General features: G+C 44.6%; 1 protein-coding gene across 2 annotated transcripts in view; it reads left to right on the forward strand.

Annotated features, from left to right (window-relative positions):
* Positions 1-21,641, forward strand: part of ncor2 (nuclear receptor corepressor 2) — a 77,708-nt gene extending 56,067 nt beyond the window's left edge. The window contains exons 18-47 of one of the 2 annotated variants that reach the window (XM_028415120.1): positions 4,613-4,755; positions 4,880-5,018; positions 5,492-5,921; positions 6,809-6,914; positions 7,375-7,633; positions 8,314-8,361; positions 8,676-8,840; positions 8,962-9,098; positions 9,184-9,265; positions 9,403-9,510; positions 10,141-10,244; positions 11,686-11,836; positions 11,975-12,124; positions 12,229-12,321; positions 12,933-13,153; positions 13,232-13,577; positions 13,800-14,006; positions 14,129-14,383; positions 14,637-14,765; positions 14,859-15,155; positions 15,280-15,457; positions 15,582-15,955; positions 17,967-18,085; positions 18,278-18,450; positions 18,599-18,733; positions 19,708-19,850; positions 19,943-19,996; positions 20,123-20,308; positions 20,476-20,655; positions 20,749-21,641. In XM_028415120.1, the coding sequence (XP_028270921.1) occupies positions 4,613-4,755; positions 4,880-5,018; positions 5,492-5,921; positions 6,809-6,914; positions 7,375-7,633; positions 8,314-8,361; positions 8,676-8,840; positions 8,962-9,098; positions 9,184-9,265; positions 9,403-9,510; positions 10,141-10,244; positions 11,686-11,836; positions 11,975-12,124; positions 12,229-12,321; positions 12,933-13,153; positions 13,232-13,577; positions 13,800-14,006; positions 14,129-14,383; positions 14,637-14,765; positions 14,859-15,155; positions 15,280-15,457; positions 15,582-15,955; positions 17,967-18,085; positions 18,278-18,450; positions 18,599-18,733; positions 19,708-19,850; positions 19,943-19,996; positions 20,123-20,308; positions 20,476-20,655; positions 20,749-20,945 (5,309 nt within the window). In that variant the 3' untranslated portion in view covers positions 20,946-21,641. The remainder of the gene's footprint in view (positions 1-4,612; positions 4,756-4,879; positions 5,019-5,491; positions 5,922-6,808; positions 6,915-7,374; positions 7,634-8,313; positions 8,362-8,675; positions 8,841-8,961; positions 9,099-9,183; positions 9,266-9,402; positions 9,511-10,140; positions 10,245-11,685; positions 11,837-11,974; positions 12,125-12,228; positions 12,322-12,932; positions 13,154-13,231; positions 13,578-13,799; positions 14,007-14,128; positions 14,384-14,636; positions 14,766-14,858; positions 15,156-15,279; positions 15,458-15,581; positions 15,956-17,966; positions 18,086-18,277; positions 18,451-18,598; positions 18,734-19,707; positions 19,851-19,942; positions 19,997-20,122; positions 20,309-20,475; positions 20,656-20,748) is intronic. The other variant, XM_028415121.1, reaches the window with a different exon arrangement.
* Positions 21,642-22,759: the final 1,118 nt, after the last annotated feature.

A 22,759-nucleotide genomic window follows, 5' to 3' on the forward strand; every position in this document is an offset into this window, starting at 1 on the left:
GACTTCCTGTTAGAGAGGCAGCAACCGCCACGTGCTGCTAGGTTGTGTCTACGCGCGTATGTGTCAGTCTGCTTAGATAGGGTCTGTTGCTCTTTGGAGCTGTTTCGCTGTCTCTGGGTCAAGGCAGCCTGTCTTTTATCAGGGACGCTGTAAAGTCTGTCCCTTATCAGCCAGCCCCAGCAAATGCAGCAGTCATTAACTCAGGCTGTTTATTGTCTCTGACTGAAAATTACCCAGAAGCCAATGGCTGATTCACAGAGGTCGCTGACATTCTGCCCATTTTTCTTGCACCAGCGATCTGTGCGAGGGTTTGTTATAGGCAGTACACAAGCCTACAGACTGATTGAATAAGCTAACCTCACTGATTCCTGCTTTTACTTTCATTTGGATTCCTCTCTGATCTTTCACACCAGACTCATGGTCAGAACTGGTTTTCTGTGTATGTTATGTAATAGTTAGATTTAAAAGTTTCAAGAAAAGATGAGCTTTGGCCGTTTCACAAAAGCACAACCTGAGTTCTGTTATAAGTGCATCTTTAAGGTGACTAAGTTTGTAATGTCAAGTTATGCATTCTCGACATGACTCGACGCAATTTCACTGCAAGGCAGCAGCTTTGTGGCCATTTGTAGGTGATGTGTCATCGTGCTTTGTGTGACTCTCAGTTCTGCTTCTGACTATTTTAATCTGTCCTCTCTTTTAATCAGCAGTAGATGTAGTGCCTCTGGTAGTGCAGCTACCAGCTGCTTGAATGAAACCACGGTTAGTCAAGGAGGTTACATCTACTTTGTGCTGTTTTATAGTGTCTCTTGCAAATTAAGGTTTGTATATGCTTGCAGGTTTGTGTGTTAAGAGGTTATTTTGTGATAGCTGGTGCTGGCCTGGCTTGAACATGGTCTTGTGTAGTAATCCTGGTTAATGTCTTCAGTTCCATTCTCCTGCTGCAGGATTAGTGGGGCGCTCCATCCCAGAGGATTAGCCTGGCAGCTTGGTGGGAGCAGGGCTTCTATGAAGGGCTTATGTAACCACAACCACAGAACCCCAGCTATACTACCGAGGGCTGAAAAGGAAGAGCTGCTCTTACCATTTTTCATCAGTTCTAACAACCACCCCCACACCTGCCAAAAGGGATTCCCCTTCCAAAAACTAAGACACTGCAGGATCGTAACCTCCTCTCTCATTTCCTCACCGTATTAAATAAGCTTGTCAAGGTGCTTTCCTTGGCAGGTGCTTGACATGTATATGTTTTAAAGAGGCTTAGGTGTCCTGATGCTAATGTGTTTATCCTCTTGAGCTAAACAGATCTGAATAATTGCATTTATAGTGCCTGGCAGGACATTGACATTCCAGTATTGCTCTGCCAACCAGCGTTGCCTTTGAGGATGGCGTGGCCACACTTGGAGGTAGATCACTCTTGCCTTTAGTACTCATAAAGACTGGAACCTCAAACGAGGGACAGCCAGGATTTGTAACGCTTCTGTTTTAAAGCCACCAGCTCGTGTCTGTATGCTAGGTATGTGTAGCAAAGGTTGTGTCAGTGTGCGCTTGTTCCTAGCTGTGTCTGTTTGCGTGTACACCAGTCTTGGTTGCCGTTTATGTAAGTGCACTAATCTGCCAGGCTTTGCTTGGGTGCAGGCAGGCAGCTGGATAATGGCCCCTGCTCTGCACGCTGGAAGAGCCCATTTAAAGGAGCAGCAGGTAGAGGATGCCATATTATCTATCCCTTCCTCCTCTGCCATTGCTCTATCCCTGTCTCTGTCTGTCCCTCGGTTGGGAGATGGCAATGGTCCAGATTGGCAAGTGCTGTGGAAGATTTGGCAAGCGCCTCTTTCCCCCACTCACTTTCTCTCTTCGCTCACTCTGTGTTGTTATAAACTGGAGAGGTCACATTCAAGATAAAAAGCAGGTCAGTCAGGAAAAATGTGAAAGCCTTTATGCTTTCTCATGGTATCAACATCAACTCCTCTCTACCCCCTCCTGCCCACAGTTCTCTCTGTGCTTCTCTCTACTTCTGTATCTTTCCCCTTCTCCATTGTCTCTCTGGCTCAGTGGCTCTGCTTTCCCTCTATCTTTTTCCTCTCTCTCTAGGCAGCTCTCTCTCTGTTTACTCTTGGACTGCCTGAGTATTAACAAGAGAGAGAGAGAGAGAGAGAGGGTTTGAGTGAGTTTGTACTCACTCATGCGTTCGTGTGTGTGTGTGTGTGTGTGTGTGTGTGCCGCGGTGCCTGCTGGCAGAGTGAGGTAAGGGGAGGGACAGACCGACGGAAAAAGGGAGGGAGAAAAAAAGAGAGATAGAGGAGAGATCAGATGAGGGGAGAGAGAGGCTGAGCACATAGCACCGCCCCACAGTCCCACTTTCCTGTGGAAGTCTTCCCAGACGACCGCCATTGGGGAGAGACACGACAGAGAAGAACAGACCAGCACTCAGCGAAGCACAGGGGGGACAGAGTGAGAGGAAAAGGAGGGGAAAGGCCAGGAGCATGTGCTGTTTTGGAGTATGTCAACTTGACACTGGCTCAAGTATCAAGCCAGCTGGCAGGAAGAGCGCAGAGACTGAGCTGTTTTCATCTCCCTTTGCTCGTCTGAATCGGAAGGCCCAGCCCTGAAGAGCTTCCCGGCTGGCCCTCTAGAGATCAGACCGTCTGATAGTGTTATCCTGAGCAAGCCCAAGAGACGACTGCTGGAGTGACAGGCATGTGACAGACAGGAACAACCACTTTCTGACAGCACCAGGTGTTGATTGGACTTTCTCTGGGAGGAGCTATTAAGAATACAGTGTCCTGATTGGTTGTGAGCCTACCACCTGTTTCAGTATTGTTGTTGCTGATTGGATGTTTGTTCTGTGTATGTTGCTCCTGCAACTAAGGACTTGAGTCAGTCATAGCTGCTTGATATTGTTGCATTTCATGTAATGAACTGAACGTAGCTTGAGGTCATAACAAAGTGACCCTTGACTTTCAGTAAATTAACTTAATAGTCATTGCTTCAGCTCGTCTTACTTGTTTAAATGTGCATAGTGATCTACTCTCGTAGTGATAGTGTCATGGCTGATCTAAACACGTGCATGTTTGTGTGTTTATCAAGTCGGAGGGTGTCTGGCATGTAGGGTAGTCTACACCCTCCTCCCTTTTCGTGTGGTGGCTGTAAAAGGTTAATAGGTGTCAGTCACGTGTCGCTGTCCTTTTGGAAAAGTAAACCGAGCCATTATTCTTTTTTTCTTGCCCTCTGGGAGAAGCTTTTCTAGCAATGCCTTCAGTGGCTGCGATGAATATTTTAGCTGAAAAACCTCTTCCACTTTAACACTTGACAGGTCGTAGGTGCGCAGCAGCTTTTAGACACCAGAGGCTCAGACTTGAAGATCACTTATGCTTGTTATGGCATTTTTTTTTTATAATGCCATTAATAAATTCTCAGAATGACTGAGAATATTGTACACCACTGGATGATGCACAGCTTTTGTAGCCTTTTTGACAAGTGCAGTAGCATGATAGATTTATTGTTTGAGTTGTCAGTGCAGAAATAACAGAAAGGACTTTGTAATGGGTGGATTGGACACTGTTGTCCATGTACACATAAGTAAATACAATTTTGTGCATAAAGTCATGGAAATTAAAGCTGTAAACAGCTAATAGCCTGGTCTATTGCAGCTGTTAAGTAGTAATAGTCTCATTACTGCCTTATTCAATCAGGCATTGGTATCGGAGCCAGTCTTTCTGATTAATAGCTGAAATGACAGGGCTGTAAACAGCTGTCCTTTCTTCTGCCTTTGGCTTGGAGTTCTGCTTGTTGTCCTACTACCTCCATTAAGTGATGAGATGCAGAGACCTCTGAACCCGTGTCCAAGGTTATCCCAAGGCGTGTTGGCTCTGTGCCTGTTAATAACACCCTTCCCACCCACCAACCCCCAGCAACCTTTTGAGAGGCTGTCCTGTTGCCAGGACCTGTCAGGCTGGCACAGGAAACAAGTGGGTGGTGTAAGCTAAGCCTCTTACAACACACCGTTAATGAGCGGCCTTTTGCTGACAGCAGACTCTAGTAGGGGGGCATTGGAGCAAATTGTACGCTATCTGTCTTTCTCACTTGTACTTACACAGTGACGGCTCTCTATAGCTCTTCTCTTAGCATACATACGCTGCATGGTTGCTTGTGTGCCCATGCTTGTGTGTTTGATGACAGGATGATCTATCACAGCTCTGGCCTAGCGGGTGCCTGTAGACTCTTGTGTAAGGCACAATCATGTGGCTGACTGGGTAAAGGACTAGGGTTTCTTGGAACTGGGTCGCATCAAAGTCAGTTAGAATATGACACAGAGTAACCCCAGTGGGGAGAGTAAGTGATGTCATTGGTGTGACTGATGGGTCACCTATCATACCACTGCTCCCCACTCTTACTCTTTCACTCTATGTGTGTCTTCCAGCACCAACCATGCTGCTGCTGGTAGAGTGGAACTGTCTATAGCCCTTTAAGGCTGGGAAAAACAAAACAAACTATGACCCACTAACATCTGACTTTTTTCTTCAATGGATTCAGTCAGCTTTATTTAAAAACAAAAACAAAAAACACATGTTTTTATTTTCTCCCCTTGTCACACTTCCTGTCCATCTGTTATTTCTAGGCCTTCTCCAGTATGGTAGGAATTGGTCCGCCATCGCCAAGATGGTGGGATCCAAAACCGTGTCACAGTGCAAAAACTTCTACTTCAACTACAAGAAGAGGCAGAAACTGGATGAGATTCTGCAGCAGCATAAAATGAAATCGGTATGCAAACGGAATTTTATGCTTTTTGTACACCACCTTGCTAAAAGGTTGTTTCATGGTTTGCTTTTAAATTGTAGCACTTTTTTAATGTAGTGTGTGCTTGTGTGTACTTGTTCTAATCCAGGAGAAGGAGCGAAAAGCCCGTCGTAGGGGCAAAGCCCTGCAGAATGAGGAGACCAATACCCCTTACGCAGCAGAGGAGGAAGAGATGGAAGGTTCAGGAGCTAGTTGCAATGAAGAGGAAGCCCCTGAGGATGGAGAAGGTATACCAGTCTAAGGAGCTACTTATACAGTGCTAATATTTGAAACTAAACAGTTTAATAGAAGGGTAATTTATCTACATGTTCCATTTCAGATGTACATATTTTTTGATATATGAATTTTTCTAGCTCCTCACCAAACATTCAAAACACCTCAACATGATATCTCGTCAGTTGTTCTGTAGTGACAAAAATCTTGAAAATCTTGATGTTAATGTAAGTGTACTGTATTGTGTAGGTTGTATTCCTACAATAGAGCCCTAAAGCCCAAGGGGACTTCATCCATCATCCCAATTGGTTTTGTGTTCCCCCTTATTGTACAGTGAAACCTGATTAGGCAGAAGACTGGCACTGTGAGGAATCTAGTTTAGCCGATAGCGTTGGGGAAAAGATGGCAGAAAAAATGACAAGGAGATGTAACATGATTTACAGTATAGACCTTAATCTGTGCGTTTCCGGCCCTCTGTTGCTGCCAGGTGGAGCCAACAACAGCTCTGACACAGAGAGCTTGCCCTCGCCACACTCATCCGAGGACTGCAAGGCTAAAGAGGAAGGTTCAAGCAGGTCAAAGGGCAACTCCAGCACCGGAGACAAGGAGGAGGCCCGGTCAGACATGGGCCAAGCGGAGGATGAGAAACCTCCAGTCAATGAAGATGCAGAAGCATCCATCAAGCAGGAGATAAAGACTGAGATGGGAGAGCCCAACAAAGAGCAGCTGCATGCAACACCACCCAGTGATGCCACAGATAAAAAACCTCCTACATCAGAGACGGAGGAAGTTAAAAGCTCCACCAAGAGCTCCAAGAAGGACCATGCAGCCAAAACCGGCTCTCATGGGGACAGTGACTCAAGTGCCACTTGCAGCGCTGATGAGGTAGAGGAGGCAGACAACACAGAGAAGAACAGGTGAGAATCCCAAGATTTCATGATTTGTCTAAAATAATAAAAACAGTGTTTTGCATCTTTCCTGCTGCATTTTACTGTTGACCTGTTAACAAGCCTGGATGAGATGATTAGTGTCAAAGTGCTTCTAAATTCTGAGTGGTTTACTAGGTGTCCTACTTCTCTGGTCGACCACAGCAGACATCAGAAAACAAAGCAGTGAGGATTTTGAAGTGGTATTAGTTGCCTAGCTACACTGTACAGCAGTGAAGCCATATTTGGCAAGCCACTTGTGTGTATACCACTGGTTGCTCTTTTCTATCAACAAGGGATTTCGTTTGCTCTTGTATGAATGAAAATATATTTTCAAGCATATATATGTTGTGCCTGTGAATGAGGCCACAAAAATGGGTGTCAAAGTGTGTGGGAGGAGTGATTAGTCTTGTTTGCACAGTATTTGTTCAGTTTTTTCCATGACAGCAGACTGCATGTACTGGCAGAGCTGAGGGAAATGCTGCCCTCTCTGCCAAAGCAAACAAAGGGGGGGTGTGTGTGTATGTTGTGCATTAATGTGTGTCTTTCTCTGATTCAAAGTATGCTGTGTGCTCTCAACAGATGTGCAAGACATGGATATGGATTTTTACCTCTTATTCTTTTCCACAGTATCAAGCTCTGTCAACACACATCTTGCGTGCGCTTACATACACACACTGTCACATATGTCTTTGTGCCCCACCCCCCCCTGTATACTTTCATAAATGTGGCTATCCATCCATCTTCGCTTTGAGCCTATCCCAGCTATCTACGGGCGAGAGGCGGTGACCCTGGACAGTTGACTTGCCAGTCGATCGCTAACCACTGCTGCCCTCTTTTTCTCTTCCGCTAACTTATTTCTGTCTGTTTGTGTATAGGCCAAGCCTCCTGAACTACACTCACGACGGGGTCATATCATCTCCATTACACAAGCCAATGGATCTAAAGCAGCTCAAACAAAGAGCTGCAGCAATCCCACCAATTGTGAGTTGACAGGGCTTTTTTTCTTTGTGTGTTTTTGTCACACTTCACACAACAAGAACACCTCAGCCCTGGAAAATGTCTTTGACCCAGGTTATGTTTTATAAGTAAGAACTGATTTGCCCTACTCACGCAAATGGGCACGTACACTGAGTTTCTCACTCTTCCACTGCAGTGACATCAATGCTATTATTGTCTCTCTGTTTACTGAAACCACACAATACTGGGTAAAAATGTTAAGACATATTTGTTTAAGATAAGGAAGACATATGGACAATGATGTGATGGATTACTTTGTGGAGAAGAAATAAGATGCCACACATTAGGGAAACTCAAGCTTGCCAATAAATAAGAGATGTGTATTAGCTATCATGTTCATCAGATACTGTATGTAGCTAACCATATGTCAAATGCTTGTGTGTGTGTGTGGCACGTATGTAACCTTTTTTTCTCCTGTGTGCAGATGCCAGAAGCCTCTGTGCAAGGCGGCCAGCGGAGTGGGGGTGGGAAGGCACTGCTGCCCCCCCATGCGCTGGCACTGTACCAGCAACAGATCACCATGGCTCATGGGGAGTCCTCTCAGGAGGTCAAACAGCAGCAGCTTTCAGGCCAGCCAGGCAAACAACAGCCTTATACCTTGCAGGCAGACAGAGACAGGGAGGCACTTCGAAGCAGCAGCCCTCGTGTACGCCCTCGCAGCCCCTCCACAAGCGAAAAGGATGGTACGTGCACAACTCAGTCACTACAAAAAACTAGTTGTAGAATATTTTTTTTACAACTAACTAAGCTATTTTCATTTCTCTTTTCCAAACCATTATTTGTGTACTTGTATACATTTTTCTCTGCATGACAGACACACTGCTGGAGTGGCCAATAAAATATAAAATAATGTACAATGGATTAATAAAATATAAGGAAAATAATAAAAAAACCTGCATGACATACAGTTCTAACATCATTTGATCTAGTTTTACTTAGTTGGTCCTTGCTACAAGCTCTAACCTTGAGTCTGTGTTCTCTAGTGTTTAGGGTATTCAAGTGTTTCTGGGACACTCTTGGAGAGGGAACTGATAAATGATCTGGTATTGCTATTGACCCAGAAGGGAATTATAGTCTAGTTCACTGCACTTACTGTAAGCTTGTGGGAAGTGAATCTGTGAGAGCACAGTGCAAGAGTTTTAACAGCACAAATAAAGACAGGGCTTTTAGATCTGTGTGGGTACAGCAGTACGGCAGTGGTTTTGTTTTCATAAATAAAAAAAAGCAAGTATATTCAAGCCACAAGTTACTAGATTTATTTGTTGGTGATGAACACCATAATAGTCAGAAAGTTATGTAGGTAGTGCTTGCTTGTGGGCAAGAAAATGTTTCGATGATTTGGGGTGTGCTTGTGTCCCTTCAGAGCTGGAAGGCAACGAGAGGTGGTTTCTGACCCTCCTGCAGGGATTAAGTAGGTTCACTGATTGCCCTTTTACCCCTTTACTTCTTTCTGATCACATCTACAGTACACTGCAGTGCAATCACCTCCTCTACTGGATTTTTTTTTGTACCTCAACAAATTATTAGCAGACTGATGTGTATGTTAGCATACTGATTTAGTGTGTCACTGCCTGGGCAGTGGCATTAAGCCCTCTGTGTCCTCCATAGGAAAACAGTGACAATGGAGTTGATGAGCAGTGGAAAAATCACATCTTCTTGGATTAGTGGAGGCTTAGCTGAATGCAGTGTCTTGGTCTTGACTCGCACTGTGTGTTGTTATTGCAGAAAAGTCCCAAGGTTTCTCTCCGCATGGTGAAGCCAAGAAGCAGGCGCTGGGCCCTGATGAGTTTAGGGCTTCTAACCTCGGTCGCCCTGTTCTCTCTCCCTACCCTATGTCCCCACGAGACATGGCCAAGGTCAGCCATGACCAGCACCTGCTTCACTTCAACTGTAAGTGCATCCCATTCTTTTGTCACAAGCTATTATATATACTGCAACATGTAGAGCTACACTGTTTATATAGAAAATGACAAAAATGAATTTTTTTCACATAATCTTGTCTGTCCTCCAGCATTCCAGCAAGCAGGCCACCCTTCACTTCAAGGTCTGCCACAAGACAGTGGTAGACCAACAGCAGTAAGACCCAACACAATGCCAGAGCCTCCACCTCTCATTTCATCCAGCAAGCCAGGAGGCTCTATCACACAGGTATCCTAAATATACTCTTAGTTGTGTTTTAATGTTTGCTAGATGAAATATTAGGACAATAATTTCAACATATTTGTGTCTTTAGGGCACACCAGTTCAGTTGCTCAGTCCAGCTCATGGGTTGGACCATGGCAAGATGGGGTTGTCTTGGATGGATCGGAAAGTTGGTGAGTATAATTGATAGGAGGAGTCATTACGTTTTCACACACACCTCAACTGATACTGACATTTGATCGTGTGCTTCATTACCACAGATGTGTTTCTGTAATTAGAGTCCCTGTTAATTTCTTTTTGTGTTCCACAGGTTCTTTCCCAGTTGTAAAGCAGGAACAGCTGTCTCCTCACAGCTCATCGTCCCAAGCTGAAAACTTGTCATCCCAGGGGGCACCTCATGATAGTGCTGCTGGGCGTGGTGGGTTTCTCATCTTTTCCTCCCTTCGTTTAATCATTGTTTACAGTGCATTTCTCTCCTCCTGTTTTAGGGGTTTAAAATAATGTTGCTAAATCTAAAACTTTTTTCAATCACAAACTTGGTTTACAGTAATTACATTCTTTTGCCATGGTGAGTCAAAAAGAGCACGGGGGGAAAAATCCCCTTTTTTATTTGTCACTGTCATGCTGAAATGATATACCTCCTTTCATGACCTGAGGCACACAGCTCGGCCCACGCTGGATGGTTGCAAGTCTCTGGATGTACTTGAATGACCCAGCCTTGACATAAATTGCAATTGAAAATCAGAGGGAGTTGAGTACACTGAAGCTCATCTAATCTGACAGGGTCTGAGAGGTTGCGAAAAATAGGAGAAACTGCCCAAATGTATGGGTGTAAAGGAAGTAGACAAATGCAGCAAAACTTGAAATATTTGATTTATCACAGGTGACTCAATGTTGCAGAATTCCCTAAATATGTGTGGAAAACTAACCAAAACCAGACATCTGCACTATCACGAGTCATTGTCTACACTGTATTTCACTACACTTAGACAGGCATTACACATATATAGCTGATTACTACACCGTTTCTTTCATGCTGGCTTTACAGCTTCCATCCCAGCTGTTCAGGGAGGTAGTATCACTAAGGGCATCCCCGGGACCAGAATGCATCCAGATTCATCAGTTTCCTACCGAGGGGGCTCCATTACTCAGGTGAGTATTTTTGAAAGCATTTTGGTCTTCTTGTAGTCCTTGCCATTGCCATGCTGTTCATTTGATGATGTGATGCATCTACAGATAATCCCCTTTCACTCTGTCGGAAATCTTCCTGTCCCCAATTCGCAATTGTTGTAATTGTTGTTACTTGTCTGAGCAATAATGTGTATTATGTATATTTTGCTAATAGGAGCTGGCATAGGGCCTTACAATAGGTAAAAAGTTCTCTTCCTCTGTTATTTAGAGAAACAGTCTCTGAAAAGATTTAATATGCCACTTTTAAGTGGCCCCATTGTATACCACCCATTACGTATGTTCAGCAGAGACATGCTAACAGTATTACTAATAATAAGATTGTGTGTCTTTCTGTTTTAATGTTAAAGATTTGCTACTATTCTCATTCTATATACCACATATAAATGTTGAACTGAAACTAACATGGTTAAATTGTGTTAAATGTCATGATATGAGCAGCTGATGCTTAAACAACCCACATTCATTATGTTTAATAACCCCACCCCTTCTGGTGGTTAACTCTAGTTTTGCTCATGCTCAGTCATATGTTATAAAGCCACCACAGTCAGACTTGGCAGGCTTCCTGACTCTGATCTTTGTACTTATGATGAAATGAAAGAGAGAGCAGCAGAGCTGGTGAGAGGTCATGAGGCAGACCAAGTGCTGTGGCTGTTGGATTTCCCTGTTGTTGTGACATAACCACAGCTCTGCGTGGCTCTGTCACCCTAGCAACAGGTACACACTGTACCATGTCTGTTCCCTGTTTTATTTATCTATTTACTCTAGATGCTGGCTGAACCCAGTCATTGATATGCCCACTGTAATATCACATACAAGTGGTGAACAAGTTTTCAGGGGGCAGGTTTTATCATCATATTTTAGTGAAAGGAGAGATAAGTGAATGTTTAAGTGTTATCAGTCATGTTGTAGAGAACAACTTTATTTGTTTAGCTTGCAGTTAATGTAGATGATTGATAGAGATGTGTGTAAGCACTCAGGCATGGCAGTAACTACGGAGTAGATGAGGAGTGCTGTAGTCGGTGGCATCTGACCCTGTAAACAGAAACCTCCCATTAGGCAAACCCTTCTAGTCTGGCCCCAGCAGGATCTTTAGGAACAGCTGCAAGCAACAGAGCAGGCATGTGCCGTCTCCGATTCAACTATCTGTTCCTGTCCTGCCTGGACAGTGTAAAAATATGACTCATCTTCAGGGTGCAAGCAACAAAGCTTCCTGTTGTCATCTGCTGTTAAGAGGTTGCACCTCCACTTTTTTTCTGGGAGTACACCTTCTTTATATAATGGACACATCATCACAGACTTACAGCTGCTCTACCCATTACCGCTTCAGCAATTCTGACGTTATTACGTTATTGGCCGTCACTGTGACTCACTAAAGGTCTTATTTCTTTCCTCATCACCACAGGGGACGCCGGCTGATGACCTATATAAGAGAGCCATTGCACGTCTAGTCACAGAGGACAGTGCCAGTCGTTCAGAGAGGGAGCGGGATGAGGCGCTGTCAAAAGGACAAGTGGTCTATGAGGGCATAAGTGGGCACATTCTAACATATGACCGTGAGTACATTAGCTGGGCCGGTGCCGGCTTATCTCATAAATTATAGTTTCTAGTTTGACCTACAAGCACTATGCTGCAGTTGTCTATGCAAGTTATTGCACAAATATTTTCTATATACTCATTTTTTATTTGTATAGGCTCAGCATCTCAGACCCCCAAAGATGAGGGCCGGGGCCCTGGACTGTCAGGGGAAATTCTTGGCCTGAAGCGTCCTTATGATGTTATGGAGGGAGGTATCTCCAGAGGACTGCCGATGAGGGACTCACTGTCTGCAGCCAACTGTGAGGGTAAGAGACACTTTTACATTGCATTCAACTTGCATTATTGATGATAAAATTAACTATAATCTTTAACTAGTTTTTCTGCTCCTGTCCCTCTCCCACTACCTCAGGTCTCATTAGTCGAGCCATGCCCCATGACAGGGACAGTCCACATCACACATCTTACAAGGATGCGCATCACATCCGTGGTTCCATCTCACAAGGTAGGATAATGTTTGTGTTGTAATGTGTACTTAGTTTAGATCAAACTCTCAATTTGACACTACTTTTCTACTCTGCTTCTGCAATGTAGATAAAGAAGAATGTAAATGTAAAGTATTTTTTAATACTGGCCTGACATTACTTATGAATTATCATACATTTAAAACCATGTCTTTTAGATAATTTGTATGTACTCTCCCCAAAATACTCACTCATTGTGCTCTCAGTGCTTACTCAGCAGAGCTGCAGAGAAAGACAGCTCTTTCCTTTGCTTTTTCCATTCACACAGATTTTGTTAGCTTACCAGAAGTCACCCACTGGCAGGCTTACTTTAATGTTGACATTCATATTTATCTATTTGGTAGCAGTAAAGTCAGATAACCATCTTGTATCATCTCGCTGAGAGACGGTGGGGAAGGCAGTTCTCGAACCCCCTGCTGGTTTAGCCGAGCTGATGTAATCCTGTCAGAATCTTCCTTTGTGTCTCTATTGTCTGTTTCTCTTTTTCACGGCTCCCTTCTGGCTAAATTATGAAAAGAAACTTGAAATATCCTGTCTGCTTCTGTTTAAAAGAAAATGGGATTAGCATCTTTTTTCTTTTTTTCAAATTTAGGTATACCTCGCCATCTCGACCTTCAGGACGGCTACTTGAGGAGGGAGGCTAAGCAGATGAAGAGAGAGGGCTCCCCACCCCGTGGGCCAAGTTCACTTTCTGACCCAATGAAGGGCAGAGAACCCATTGTGCCCACAGTGCAGACAGTGAAGGAGCCAGGACGCTCTATCCACCTAATTCCCAGGGATGGACAGCCTTCCAAGGAGGGCATCATAGCACAGGTAAGGACAAACTAGGAAAGCACATAGGCTATTAAACCCTTGTCTGTTGACTAAATAATTCCTGGTGCCTCTTTTCAGGGAACACCCATGAAACAGGAGTCAGCTGGTTCAGGGAAACGTCATGATGTCCGCTCCATCATAGCCAGTTCACCACGTTCCTACCACAATACACCCCCCCACCATGATATACGCGCTGAGAGGGGCCGATATGAAGAGGCACCCAAAGGGCGACCTAGTACAGTAGTCAGTACAGCTAGCCCTATAGCCCGCTCTTCTCCACTCACTCTGGGGTCAGAGCAAGGAAGCAAAACCCATCATAGTCCAGTGGGCTATGAGGACAAAGGCGCCTTACGGACCCCTTACCCTGGACCTTCACATCGTGGCTCTCCTCTGTCCAGAGAGGCCAGCCAAAGGCAGCATGAGGGTATGTGTCTTATCTCATACAGACAGCACGTTCAGTTTGAGGACAATTAACAGAACACAAAACACAACTGTGTGTTATAAAAGCATAGCAAAAAGAGTGTGAGATAGAAATGGTTTCTTAACATTACCAAATGTGAAGAAATATAAACTTCAAACCAGATACCTTAAACTTTATCTCACAAAGTGTGTTCAACAAGTTTTTCCTCTTTTGTTTTGACTCCAGGTTCCAGTAAGAATCCGCCTCAGGAGCGTAAGGCCACACCGACCCCCAGGGAGATGAGTGCCACCAAATCTCCTCTCTCTGGTGTTGCCGATCAACAGACCTATGAGCGTCTGCTGCAGGGTCTTGGAGCAACAGAATCTATGTACCGACAGATTCCTTTACCCTTTGATCCTGCAGCGCTGCCCCGAGGCATCCCCATTGACCCAGGTACAGCCAATTCAACTCTGTCATCAGGGCTGTTGACAGTTGTCATTATTTAAAAAACACAAGCTAAAATAACAATTGATTTGTCATCTAAGATGAATGAATTTCTTTGCTCTTCTACACAGCTACAGCCTACTACTTGCCTCGCCATTTGGCCCCCAACCCAGCGTATCCTCATCCCTATCCCTACCTCATTCGTGGCTTTCCAGACACCGCAGCGATGGAAAACCGCCAGACCCTCCTCAATGACTACATCACCTCTCAGCAGATGCACCAGTGGCCTGCAGCTGCCGCCATTGCTGCCCAGCGCTCAGACCTGCTGAGAGGCCTCACTCCACGAGACCAGCCCCTTCCTCTTCCCTACACTGCAGCCCCGCGTGGTAAGGCTAAGTCAATCATTAATATTCACTGCATTTATATGTGTTTAGTTTGTGTCTTATGACATTTGTTTTATGGCAAACTGTGGGTGATTCACATTAACAGTGGTGTCTGTATTACAGGCAGCTGTTGTGCAGTATCAAGCAGCATTTGCTGTTGATATCATCTTATGATGTCGGCCAATATGAGAACATGATACAGATTTGTATCTGATATTAAGTTATGTTTGACCCTTCTCTTCTTTCTGTCCACCAGGGTCCATCATCGACCTTTCTCAGGTGCCACACTTACCTGTCCTGGTCCCTCCATCTGCAGCTCCATACATCCCTGGGACAAGTGCCACCTTTCCAGCTAGGCCTTATACCACTTCCCCAATTTCCCCTGGTACATTCCACAAAGGCAGAAGATGTGTAGAGATTAAATGTGTTGCCCTCTTGTTGGAATTAAAACGGTTTCTCTGTCTTTTCTTCTCTACAGTTGGCTCCTCACACATAAACAAAATGCAAGGCACGCCCTCATCTTCAGATCGTGAACGTGAAAGAGAGCGTGAACGAGACAGAGAGCGAGAGAGGGACAGGGAACGAGAGAGAGACAGGGAGCGGGAGAGAGAGAGAGAGAGGGAGCGCGAACGCGACCGGGAGAGGGATCGGGAAAGAGAACGAGAACGAGAGAGAGACCGTGAAAGGGAAAGGGATCGGGACAGAGACCGAGAGCGTGATAGAGAGAGGGGCGGACCTCTTGGAAATGTGGAACATGCACCCATCTGGCGACCAGGTTTGAAGGAGATTTTTTTTTCATTTGTATGTGTCTGCATACTAAAAATGTCATCGCATTAGCATTACAGATGTAGCTTGTGGAAAGAGAAATTTTCATAACATTAAATGTTTGTCCTTCTAAGGTACAGAGCACAGTCTGGCAAGCAGCAGCAGCAGACCTTCCTCCCAACCATACAGCCACCAGCACTCCCCAGTGTCACCCCGTACCCAGGAGAATGTGCAACAAAGGCCGAGTGTCCTGCACAACACTGGGGGAAAAAGTCTGTCTGTCAGCGAACACCCAAGCTCATCTGTGTTACGGTAAGCTTCACTTTAGCTCTGTTTAAACCAGAACAGTCATTTTCCATATTCACCACATGAATCAAGAGAGCAAGAAGACATTGGGTATGCTATGTGACTAAATGAACTTTGCTCTGCCTGCCAGGTCCTTGCCCTCAGGGTCGTCACGCTACCAAGGTTACCCTGGCCACCTCCAGAGAACAGGTGTGCCCTCTGATGCCTACCCCCCTGCCATGGACTCAAGCATAGCCAAAGATCAGAGTCGTGATGGAGGCAAAAACAGGGGAGGCCTACCCAAACACGTGCCAGACCAGCATGGGCCCTCCAGTAAATCCCAGTCTAGCCCTAACCCAGGAGGAATATACCCGGGTTCTTACCCCTCGGCTTCAGGTCGCCCCCAACACCTGCTGGCTCCCCAGTCGGATAACCCTCCTGTCCGTGGAGAAAGCAGTACACCTAGTAGGGAAAAGACTCAAAACAAACCGATGTCCATTCAGGAACAAGAGCTACGAGCACTCGGTAAGACCACCATGACTGCGGCCAACTTCATAAACGCAATTATTATGCGTCAAATTTCTTGTGAAACGGGGATGCCAGAGACGGGTTCGCTTGTTGCCAGCAGCGCCACTGATGGTAAGACGCTCTGGATCCCAGGGTCCCCCTCATCACCCAGACCCTCCCCCGTCAGTCTGTGGCCTACTGCACGCTGTGGTGATTGGCATTATCAAATCAGCCCAGTTTATTTACATTTTTTTTTGGTGTAATGCTATACTTTTTTTTTGCCTTTTCTCCCAGTTTTTAATTTTTCTTTACAGACTTAAAGACCACCAAGGTGCCTTCTAAAAAAAACATAATTCTAGCCTGATTGGACCTGACTGGCTTAGATTACAATAGCAGAAGCTGCTTACAAGCTTGATGGAGCATTGATAACATTTTAATTTGTAATAACTTAATTTTCCATTAAAAAGGTCCAAGGTGCCCTTTAAGGTAGCTAAAGCTGGTGGGACATTAAGGACAGAACATCTTTTGCTGCTTATCTTCATTTTCTTTCCATAGAGTATGCAATTTGAATTTAACATGTAGCACCCCTCCTCCCTCACATTCAGCTGCTTAGTTTAAACTGAAAATCTCACTATATGCAAGCAGGCGTTAAAAGAATATTTTTACACTTGAAAAGGCAGTTAACTGCAGGAGGCTTTTCTTTCTCGTGTGCAAGGCTACTGTAACTCAAACACTTAGAGCGGCACTACTTCTCAACTCCATGTCTTATGAGGCACTATTCCAATAAGATAAGACCTTATTGAAATACACTCAGATGACTGAATGGCAACAGAAAATTTATGTAATTGTGATTTCATTAAAAGTTGCATTGGTGATTATCGTCACTCCCTGGGTCCAAGAAGGCGCTGATGTAGTACAGGAGAAAGGTGGAGAGGAGGGGGACATGGCACAGAGACGTGTGAGACTTTCAGCCATTCAGGGGGAGGGGGGTACTACAGCTTCTGGCCCCTCTAAATATCTGCATGTTCCTCTTTATGACTCACTGTAATCTATGCTGATTTGTTTTACCTTCCCCCACACACACCAAATGCTCAACGCATCTCTCAATCAAACCTCTGGGAGTCTGTCATTTTGAATGTGAATTTGTTTAGTTGTTTACTGTTTGTAGAGCAATTTATCACATTTGTATTTATTCAGAGCTTCAGGGCAAGTGACAAAAGCATGCTGAGTTCACATGAGTGTTGTGAGCTAATGTACTCATTTATACACAGTAGCACAGTAGCAGAAGCATGCTTCTCAAAACCAATGAGACGGTTAATGAGAAATCATCACCTTGATGTTGGCAGGCAGTCACAATCCAGGAGACTGATCCACAGAGAGAAATGCACACTGTTGTACGCTGCTTTTGAAATAAACCCAGAGTCTTGTCTGTCGTTGCTAGCTAACAACAAAAGCATGTTGTCCCCCCCCTGGGGAACTCATCCTCTCAGGGAGTCCATACAGACAGTCCTGACTTACATCATCCTCTTCTGAGATGAAAACTCTAGTGCAATAGTTGTGTAAGAAAACACAATGAGACATGACACACAAGGGGAAAAAACAAAAAGTTGGCTCATGGAAGCCTCTTGTGTCTTTATACATTTATTGGTCATTGTGAATGATATTTCTCCTCATCTCTAAGGCTGTACCTTTGTGATTTTTGTAGGTTTCTGACTTCTTCATTTATAAATCATTGATGCAAAACCAGATAATTTTAGCAACATTTCTGATAAAGGAACAGCTTCTTAGTATACATGCAAAATACTTGCTAAAAAAAATTAGTAGTCTACAGTAACTTATCAGACACATATGAATATAGTGTGGAATTTCTGTTGGAGAGCAGGGCCACACATGAAGTATAAGATGAGTAAATTGAGCATCTACCATCTTAAAGATTGAATAAAACATGTATTGTATTTTTTCTATCTATTTACACATATGGATTTGATTTTTGCTTGTGTGTATGTGCGTGTCTGGATTTGACTCTTAGGTCCACCGCATGGTCTGTACCGCCCTCCTTCTGAAGAAAGACTCTCTCCAGGCCAACAGCCCCCATCCCCCTGTGTTAAAGGCAGCCAAAGGGTGGTCACTCTGGCACAACACATCAGCGTAAGTCTGCCCACCCACTACCCTACAAATGAAAAAAAATCAAATAAAAAATTAACTGGTAAAGTAAAGCATGAAAATACATCAAATAACATGTACTCCTTATGTTACAGTTCATCAAAAAAAAAAATCAAATTCTAAAATTTCAGACACTGTTGTGTAATATCTGACATGGCCGAGTCTTTATCCAAACAGGAGGTGATAACTAAAGACTACACCAGACAGAGCCAGCAGCAAAGCTACCACGGCTCTCCTGTCCTGGACTTGACCCGTCCACCTAGTGCCTCCCAGCCCCCACCAACTTCACAGGAGTTGGTTCAGGGGTCCCGCTATCTGGAGGGCCTTGTAGGAGAACGTAACAGAGACCGGTAGGAATTACTGTCAAACCTGTTGCTAATTTCAATAATTCCCCATAGATGTGAATGCAAAAGGTGCATTCAAACCTGTAAAACAGCACGTGGGATTGTTGTATTGATTATACAGTCTGTTTACTGTTAATACATCTTTGTATTCCAGGTCTCCGCCGCAGCCCAAGACATCACCTGTGAGTGTGTCAAATGATGGCATTGAACCAGTGTCTCCTGCTGGAGCCAACTCTGAACCTGAAGTCCAGGGAGGGACCTCCTACTCCAGCGAACAAGGAGAACAAGGGTAAGTTCTAACAAATCATTGTTCATCTTTGTTATATTGCAGCCATTTGCTAAAATCATGTAAACAATTCTGCGTTTTTTTGTCAATATGGGGTGCTGTGTGTACATTAATGAGCAAAATGAACTTAAATGATTTTAGCAAATGGCTGCAATATAACAAAGAGTGAAGCATTTAAGGGGTCTGAATACTTTCCGTACCCACTGTAAGTCTGGTTTTCAGCTGTCATAAAGGATGCAGTGTGTTTGTGTGTATGACCTAGGTTTGTACTCTGAGATGTCTGGTCTTAGGGAATTTCTAGGGTAGCTCAACAGCTGTAGTGTCCTGAGATTGGGCACTATATACAAGATCTGACAGAGTGGCAGTAGTGGTTTCCAGTTGTCAGGGATCACATGCTATCCCTTGTGGAAAAGTAATGTAGTGTTGTGACTGAATGTTTGTGTGGTAGATTGTAGATTAGATTCACTGAAGTCATAATTCCAGGATTTGTTAAGGGGGGTGGTGATTCATGAACAGCTGAAATACCCAGTAGGGCATTATGAAATGATCTGAACGTTGTATCTGGATTATGGCCGCACATTTCTTACAAAAGTGTGACTTGCAATTTTTCTCTACATGAGATCCCAATTCTCTCACACAATTTCTATTTATTGCACTAAAAACATGCTCTCTGTGCAGGACGTGCAACAAAAAGTAAAACTTGACTGACTGGTAAATTAATGTTTTGTTCTACACTGTGAGTAACTTATAGGAATGACTGATATAGCACCTGGTATATGTGAATACATAATTGCAACAAGATCCTCAACAAACACAACAAAGCCCCAGTCTATAAATGAGATGCATGAATGTATGAACCCAGATAATAATACGATATTAGTGGTGCAGTTTTAATCTGGATTGCTAAAACAATTCCTCAATTTTCTGAAAAATCACAGATGTGTGTGTGTTGACCGGTCCCCCCTACCCCCCTACAGAATGGGCTCCCGTTCTCCTCCCAATACCTCACAGCCCCCGGCTTTCTTCAGCAAACTGACTGAGAGCACCTCGGCTATTGTAAAGTCAAAAAAACAGGAGATGATCAAGAAGATGACTGTGGTTGGAAATGACAGCGATTTCAGTAAGTCTGTGTAGAGAAGTACATTTGAATCACATTAAAAGTGAAAGGAAATTGCTAAAAACAACAAAAACAAACTATGTTCACACTTTTAGATGCTGGTCAGCCGGGAACGGAAATCTTCAATATGCCAGCATCCACAACTGCAGGTAAGGACTAGAGGTGATGCATCTACACAGGAAATTGACTTGCCCTGTGTTACTGCCTGAAGAATTCTGAAAACATCTTTGATAAGAAGCCTGACCAGGTCCTTTCTAACTCTCCTTCCCTCACAGGACCCGTCAGTGTTCGCAGCCATCCAGCTCCAGAGGCACCTGGTAACTCAATAGGCCTGGAGGCCATCATAAGAAAGGCTCTAATGGGCAAATATGATGATCAGACCGAGGAGCGCTCTCCATCTAATCCTACGAACCAGATGGGTTCTACTTTGTCTGCTGACGGGCGGCCTGAGGACTTGCAAGGTACCAGTTGCTCGGATACTTTCTGTGCCCTATGGTGCAGTTTATGGCTCAGTGTTATATTATCAGTGGCGCTGTAAATTGTCTTCATGTTAACTGAGTCCAGCAGCTTACAGTAATACGTGGGAGAGTGCTAATTGCACGTCACAGCCCTGTCTGTCTGTTTGCAGGCGGGACAAAGTCCTCAAAGGGCAGTGGACGCTCTAATGGACGTAAGGCCAAGTCCCCAGGACCTGGTTTGTCAGGGGGTGAAAGGCCGTCCTCAGTGTCCTCAGTGCACTCAGAGGGAGACTGCAACAGAAGAACCCCCCTAACCACCCGTGTCTGGGAGGACCGCCCTTCGTCTGCAGGTAGGAAACCTGGTTGTGATTCATTACAAGCTGACATGTTAGAATAATCTAAAGAATGTTTTAAACACATCTAATCAATTCTCTGTATTGCAGGTTCAACACCAACCCCCTTCCCATGTAACCCCCTGATAATGCGTTTCCCCAGCGGGACAGTGACCGCTCATTCCCCCTCCTCTGGCCAGCAGGGGGGCCAAGGCCCAGGATCAGGACAGGCACAGGGTCGCCCCTGGGAGGATGAGCCCAAGCCTCTGCTTATGTCTCAGTATGAGACCCTGTCTGACAGCGAGTGACCGGAAAAGCCACTGTACCACAGGACCCGCTAACAGTCAACCACCTCTGTGCTGCTGCAGCCACACACACACACGAACACCTGCTGAGGCATCTGCAGACCTACACACACCATTCCAACCTGCATTTCCTGCATTAGTCATCCAGCAAGAGGATCATAGCATCCTTTCACACACCTGAGATATCAAGCAGAGAGTTACACACTGCTGTGTGTGTGTGTGTTTGTGCTTACATGTTATGCATTCACTCCAGGACTACTTAAAAGGACAAATCACTTTTTCTACTAATTTTCCTCACTGGCCTTATCAATACAGACTCATCGACCTGCACCTCTCGGGCATACTGGTCTAATTTGCGTACACTTGTGTGGAAGGGACTCTGAGGTCGTGCTGTTGATCTGGTTCTGGAGCCTGATGATGGCCACCCTAGTGACAGATAATCTGACTGCAAATCTGCTCTGAGAGGCAGCTGCCCACACAGCGAGGCCCCTTTCACAGTTCTTGATGGTGAACTCCAGGTGCAGGCGGCCTGTGCACTGCTACCACTACAAGAACACGTGCAAGGGGTGGGGGGGACAGGAGGAGAATCAACATCTTGTTTTGTTTTGGTTCATTTATTTTTTTCTCCTTTTAAATTCTGTCAGTCCAGTCCTGTGTTTGGTGAGCTGCGACCTTTAGTACATTTTGATGGTGAACTTTTGATGGTGTCATTTGTTGTCTCTTATCTTACTATGATGTATCCTTTGTTTTCTTTTTTTGCGGGAGGGCAGGGTTGGGGGGGCGGGGGGGCAGAGATTGTTATGCGGGGCAGGGTCATATCATTGGTTTACAGGGTAAACATGCTGTTCATTGCTGATGTTGTCATATAGTGGGGAGGGACCTGGAGAAACACTGCTGACTTCAGGAGTGAGGGAGGGAGAGATGATCTGCCAGATGGATGGCAATGAGACAAGTGACACTTTCTCACTGATTTTATATTAACCATGTCTGTGTTTGTTGGAACAGTTTTTGGATATTAAGCACTTAGTTGTCTGTTCACAATTTGGCATTTTTAAGTAACTTTTTTGGGGCAGGCAAAAAAATGGACTCAAGAGCAGCATAGAAATCCCACCGCAAAGGCATCGTTTATCTGTTTATTTCGGTCTCGCCACCTACATTCTTAAGTGCTACCGCACTCAAAGCGACAATCACATTTTAGTGAATGCTTCGAGCAGGTTGCAGACCAACCCTAAAGCTGCTTAACGGAAAACTCCAAAGCATCACACGGAGTTTCCTTGCATTACAAACAGAAAAAGCCATCTTTCTATGAACCTTGGTCCATGGCAGTGTCTGCTTCAGCCGGCCTGCTAGAGTCCTGTCTTGGGAGCTGTTGTGATGGTCTGACCTTAGACTGCCCAAGAGAGGCGCAGACTCCTCATCCAGGCAGGTTTTTGTACAGTTATGAGATATTCCTAGTGTTAAGTGCCATTTATTTTACATATACAGTACCGAAGTTACCAAGTGACGCACAATTTTTCTTTTAGAGCCCCCCCTACCCCCCCGCCAGGGTTTATACTGTCCACACAGGGAAAACTGAAACAAAAAATCTAATGAAATGTCCTAATTTTTTGTGTGCTGTTTGTGCATTTTTTTCATCCAAATCCATCACTGCCTTAGCTTTTAACAGTTTCACTAGATTTATCGTGTAACAAGTGTCACAGTTCAGCTAACATGGGTCTGCCTCACATGTTCACTAATGACATAAAACATCAAGTGTACTTCATCACACCTTCTGTGTTTGTGCAAGTTAGAGGAAGTTGAGGGTGAGGAATCGGAAC

Source organism: Parambassis ranga, chromosome 9 (assembly GCF_900634625.1).
Source record: "Parambassis ranga chromosome 9, fParRan2.1, whole genome shotgun sequence".
NCBI classification, from domain to species: domain Eukaryota; kingdom Metazoa; phylum Chordata; class Actinopteri; family Ambassidae; genus Parambassis; species Parambassis ranga.